The 5988-nt window shown below is 40.5% G+C and overlaps 1 protein-coding gene across 2 annotated transcripts in view; it reads left to right on the forward strand.

Moving 5' to 3' along the window:
* The window catches only part of LOC122058272 (zinc transporter 5), a 27367-nt gene that overhangs the window by 13260 nt on the left and 8119 nt on the right, over nucleotides 1–5988 (forward strand). For both annotated transcript variants that reach the window (XM_042620882.1, XM_042620883.1), the window contains exon 10: nucleotides 3179–3297. In XM_042620882.1, the coding sequence (XP_042476816.1) occupies nucleotides 3179–3291 (113 nt within the window). In that variant the 3' untranslated portion in view covers nucleotides 3292–3297. The remainder of the gene's footprint in view (nucleotides 1–3178; nucleotides 3298–5988) is intronic.

A 5988-nucleotide genomic window follows, 5' to 3' on the forward strand; every position in this document is an offset into this window, starting at 1 on the left:
GCGGCAGCGGCTTTTTACTGTTCCTCTCTCTCCCCCTCACTCTGAGCTTTCTTCGACCTCGGCAGCGGCAGTGGCAGTGGCAGTGGCAGCGGCTGCGGTCTATCAGCAGCGGCGGTGCCAACTACTTTGCTTTCTCCGGCTGGATCTGGTGAATGAATGATTTTTTCCGGGGAGGAGAGAGAGAGAGAGAGAGAGAGAGAGAGAGAGAGAGAGAGAGAGAGAGAGAGAGAGAGTAAAGTTGTTGCAACCGTGCATCGAAAATTTGTTTATCTTCTCTCCATCCAACGGTTCAATTCATGTTGATCAAATCCTACGGTCAAAATGCCGCTAGCATTCCTAATTCCTAGGTACTACGCTAGCATACCTGTCCTTTTCCCTTAATATATTATCTTGAAGGAACTAATTAAAAACTGAATAGCCTCTCTCTCTCTCTCTCTCTCTCTCTCTCAGTACTCTTTGGGCCTTTTGTAGCATAGAGACCTTTTCCTTTCTTTTCTTTTTCTGAAAAAAATAATTCCTTCTGATATTAAAAAAGAAAAAAAAAAAGAAAGAAAGAAAAAAAAGGGGTACTAAGATCATTGACAGGAACCAATGTCTGACGAACTAATGTCAAGCTCTGGTTTTCACAGTTCCTGAAATGTCTTTGAGGTAGTTCCAACTCACAACCATAATTGTCAAGTTGTTAGCCAGGTGACAATATGCCCTAGGCTACTGGTTGCCTTGAGTGTTCAGGTGATCTTATAGTGAAGGAACAGCTGGAATTGGCATTGGCATAAAATATGGGCAAATATGCTGCTTGCCTTGGGAAATTTGGCCCCATCTCATCAGGTTTGCTGGTCACCGTCTTGGTTTGCGTTGGCACCTTGAAAACTGTGCCTACAACCAGCATTTGTTTTGGATATGCAGCCAACGTTTTCAACCCTGAACGGATGAATACTCGTGTTCTTGAATGTGGAGTCACAAAGTGATCTATCAAATTATCTTTTGGTTCCCCTTAAAACTTTTAAAAGGTAAAATGGACCAAAACACATACATTGATCTACACTTGCACAGGATACAGAAATAAAAGCTGAAGAAACAGCCAGTAATGCTTATTTTATGTTGAATATGCGGAATTGATATGATGTGGTTAGGACTGATGATAGGGAGATGCCCTAGAGTGAGAGTTTTAGATTTGGGAAAAATCTGTTTGTAACCAAACAGGTAAGGACAGAGCCTTATAACCTCTTTTCTTTTCCCTTGTCGACATCACTTGAACCTTTTAGTGAGGTTGTTTCTGTAATTTCTTCGCCTCCACCTCCCTTTCCCTCTATATTGGACTCTACCCTCTCTTATGCTCATTTCCATGCCCACCAATGTACTTATCTTCCCAAAGATTGCTCTCCTTTACCAGACCAAAACTGAGAACAGATGAAAATGACTAGCAATATCCTAATATCTGAATCAACCGTCATATGGCCTAGTTTCATCTCCTATGAACTTCATTTTCCACCATGGTTTTTCGCGGCGTCTAGGGCCTCTAGGCGACCCTAGATGTTGGAGGAGGGAAAAAATCAAAGCGACACGAACAAGGCACCCTTCCAGCAAAGGGCACTTGGAGGCCTAGGCGACTCTTGACAACTGTGTTTTCCACATACTGTAACTAGGCTGGAATGGCTGCTTTAGCAGATTCTTGACTGAGCGGTACAAACTGCAAAGTTTTTCTGTTAAACTTACTGCCCCCCCATCCCATAAAAAAAAAAAAAAAATGCAAGGTGAAACAGAGGAAATCCTTGAGAAGACTAAAATACTCTTTTATATACCATTGCTATCATTAATATTTGAACAATTTATGAATGAACTAAATTATAGCCTGAATGAAAGGACAAAGTATCATTAATCTTCCTGTATAAATAGTCTTGCTCCCATAAATTATATGCAAAGTCTATTCTTAAAGGATATAGTGTAAGATCCTAACAACGTCATGGCATGCTCAGTTATATCTTAACCTAGCTATGTTAGGCTCTTTAACTATCGTTGTAGCTCACCATATGTATTCAATGCCCTCTTATCCATATCTAGCTACTGACTATGGTACGCAACTTTCGTTGTTTCACACATGACATGTGGATCGGTGGATTTCTCATAGTTGGTGCTGCCGCGCATGCAGCCATTTTTATGGTAAGAGACTCTTAAAGGATATAGTGTATCGTAGGATACAACAACAACGCAGCATAAAGGTCAGTACCTGAAAAGGAACTAGGCCATAGGATAGGAGCCGATATATGAACACTGTCTACCTGCTCCTTCCCTAGCTAACATATCTGCAATAAAATTTGCTGACCTCACCTTCCCCCTTCCTAGCAAGAGCTCTAGCCTTCTTGATAGGGTGTTGATATCTCGAAGTCCCCCCAAGATCAGAGTGTAGGCAGTGAATAACTGATCTGGAAGCTCCCCTCTATAGAAATATCCATCCAACCATGGTTTCTAAAGCTAGTTCCATAGCCTGAATAATAGCCTTGAGTTCTGTCATAAAATCCAATAGGGGAAACAAGAAAGGATGGAATCATTCAGCTGAGCTCACATTTTAACTATTACTCCTCAAAATATGATTATCTGTGCCTGCAATCTAGGGTAAATATGTTTTAGCTGTCTGATTACCTATTTGATGGAGTTGTCACCTATAGACTGGATGATAGAAAGTATAAGATATTCTTTTGGCACTTTTTGTAGCATAGTTGTCAAGGCGTTGCCTAGGCTTCCAGGCTCTTTCTTGGGTCCAAGGCGACAACATTCCTTGTTGTAACTTCACGAGTTTACATTGATTTATGTTTATTCCCTTGTTTTTCGATGAATATGATTATATTATATCCTATACTTTGTTTATCATATGTTGATCTCATATTAGGTCATTTACTAGCACACTTATATCATATTGCATTGATATGGATTTTATGTTGCATATAAGCATATTATATTAACTTATCATTGGTATACTACATATATTCGTATACTGTATGCCTAGGCGCTCCCAACGCCTTGGGTCGCCTAGTCCCTTTGACAACTATGCTTTGTACATAATTCAGCTATTTCCATCTTACTATATTTATGGCATCACTACAGTCCTTTGCTTCATTATCATTTGCCATGTTTGATTTCTACTCTGTAAGTAATTGGTTTTTTATTTTTTATTTTATAGGTATTTATGAAGCCACATCTTTGGAGCGGTTTAGAAAAGATTCTTTTCAACCAACAGACCTATCAGATGGAAACTTTGCAGACCAAATGCAGATGTTGCCACTTCCAACTTAACTTTATGTATGTAATCCTGTTTATTTGTCTTGAGATTTGCATAGAACTGCTTCCAAATTAATCATTGTTTCTTATGTTCCTAGTTCTGGTGCTATTATTCTTGGATGAACTAGGAGGAGATTTTGCTTGTGTTCATATATAGTTTTCTATTCTTTTTTGAGGGGGTACTAGCACCAATTGATGTATTATATTCAAATATATAAACTATCAACAGTGAGAATGACAGGGGAAAAGCAATTTCTTAAAGATTGAAACATTAGGACTTAATTGGGAAATTGAATTATGCATACAGTGCTGGGTCCTGTGATTAACCATATGAAGTTTCTTCTATGAAGAAGTTGGGATGAATGTACCAAGTATTTACAGTGTAGAAACCCAGTATCTGTTGATACATTCTTTTTCAGGTTTGAAGAGCGAAGCTAATAACTAGAGATTGTGAAGATGGGAAAAATTGTTGTGTTGAACTTACTTTGATGTAGAGTGAGGTGTTGCTGGTTTTTATTATGTGATTGGTTTCCACCTAAGTTAATTATCTATGAAGTACAAATTAAGCTCCTGCCCTACACAATTATTTCATTGAAAAAACAGTTTGATTTCATCACTTCTGTTTGTGGTAAACAGGCAGTCACCGGGGGGGGGGGGGTGAATCAGTGAGTCCAATTTTAAGTTCCCAAACTGATGTGAATGCTGACTTGGCATAGCTTGTAAAACCTGTACCTACTCGCATACAGTCGTATGCACACTTAGCCTTTCATAGGCACTTCCAAATATGCACACCCATTCCACATTCCACATTCCACGCACTTCATAAATAATACAGTACGAAGAAGTCCACACTCACTAAACAAGGATTTCACGAGGTTTGGCAAGATGCCTATGTCTCAGGAGTAGTTCCTATAAAGGCTTTTTACCTACTCATTACACTACTTTAACTGCACCTACAGTTGGGAGTACCTACACCTAGTTTTCCCGACCTACAACTGAGAAGGCACACACGGTGCTGATACAATTTGCAGCATCCACTGCAAAAGAGCACCCACTAAGCACCTAGTACAGAGATACACAATAAAATGGCTCATACAATTTGCCTTACAGTCCAACTCAAGCTAACAGGCATAAAGTAAATCTAGGGTTAGAAAATCTCACAACCGGTTGTCTGTGGTGCTTCGATCATCTGAGAAGTATCTGGGTCCCTTCACTGATCACCAGAATCTCGAACTTCATCTCTCAAGAGGAACTTGGTTCTTCAAGTGTTCACTGACTCATTTGATGCTCATAGAGACCTCTCCATTGTCTTCTAGCACTTTAATGCACCAGAGCACACTTACTTACACTTCTCTCTTCTTTCCTCTCTTCTCTTGGTCTGGAGTCAATGCATCATCAACACATCCCAACTACCCAGCCTTAATAGAGTAAAAATAGTCTCCAAAAATCACCAACCACATTCGATGGCTCACACACACTAGGGGGAGCTTCTCTCTTCAAAACCGTGGGCTTCTTCCATCCAAAACCCTCATTTCAGCCTTCCATTAGATAGAGGACAAAATTCTGAGACAACTTGAATGGAAAAATTTGGCCATTTGGTTAGAAAGTTATGACTCTTTGAAGTTGGATCAACCAGAAGCATGAGAGAGGAATCTTTCCAAGATGTAGAGCCTTTTAATAATGACCATCGGATTTGAATAACGAACAAAAGATTTGTGCCGTTGGATCTGCGTCTGGGCTGACGCAGCCGTCAACCGTCAAACTCGTTGTCATGGCAAGATTGGCTGGCGGAGCACCTTTTAAGGAGAGTTGTATATGCTTCATGAAGCTGAAACCAAATACGACCCTTAGATCCGTGCCTGCATCATTAGATCAAGTCAGAGTCCACTATAAGGAATCTTCGGTGCAGTTTAGCTGCACGCGTGAACCACATAAGCCATGGAGAGCCTGTGTAGTGCCACAGAAGCAAGCGCCATAGACCAGACCAATCTGCAGCCTCGCGATGGGATCTCCAGCGTCACTGTCATTGCAAAACCGTGGAAACCTTTAGATCAGTATTTGGGCTACGTGGCCTAGCCACAAGGCCCACAACCCTTGATCTAGAATCTTCCAGACCTTTCCTTATAACAACTAGGCCCTTCAGACTTCTGACTTCAAACTTCTGTGCTAAAACCCCCCTTTTGACAGATTCTTCAAAAATGCACAAGACCCCTCAGCTTTCAAAAAAGTGCTGAAACACTCCCTCCAACACGGCGACACTGAGAGCATTTGGCCAATTCCAGTTTGGAATTTCTGGACCGATCTCACGGAAACGGCCATAAACTCAACGCTCTACAAATTTGCAGAAGACCCAATCATCAGACTCAGCCATGCAAAAAGACCAAATTGCCCGTGAACCTTGCAGATGCTGTAACATTTTCATTAGATATCGAAATGGGACGAAACTAGGTGCATTGGAAAAAATAAATTACGCTCGTATATTGTTACATGGAGGATCCTTCTTCCAAAAAAATCATTTTCAATACTGAAAATGCCCCCGAGTGTAAATATGCCAAAGTTGCCAATCTCATTGTCTCTCTCTTATTTCTTCTTTGATTCTGGTTCTCAAATCTTTACAGAAAGTAAATATGTTGGGTGTCAGTTTTCAGTTGTTTTCTCATAAAAGGGAAGAAAGATTTTCTTTTGTTTTTTTTTTTGGGGGGGGGGGGGGGG

The sequence above is a fragment of the Macadamia integrifolia genome, chromosome 12 (genome assembly GCF_013358625.1).
Source record: "Macadamia integrifolia cultivar HAES 741 chromosome 12, SCU_Mint_v3, whole genome shotgun sequence".
Classification (NCBI taxonomy): Eukaryota; Viridiplantae; Streptophyta; class Magnoliopsida; order Proteales; family Proteaceae; genus Macadamia; species Macadamia integrifolia.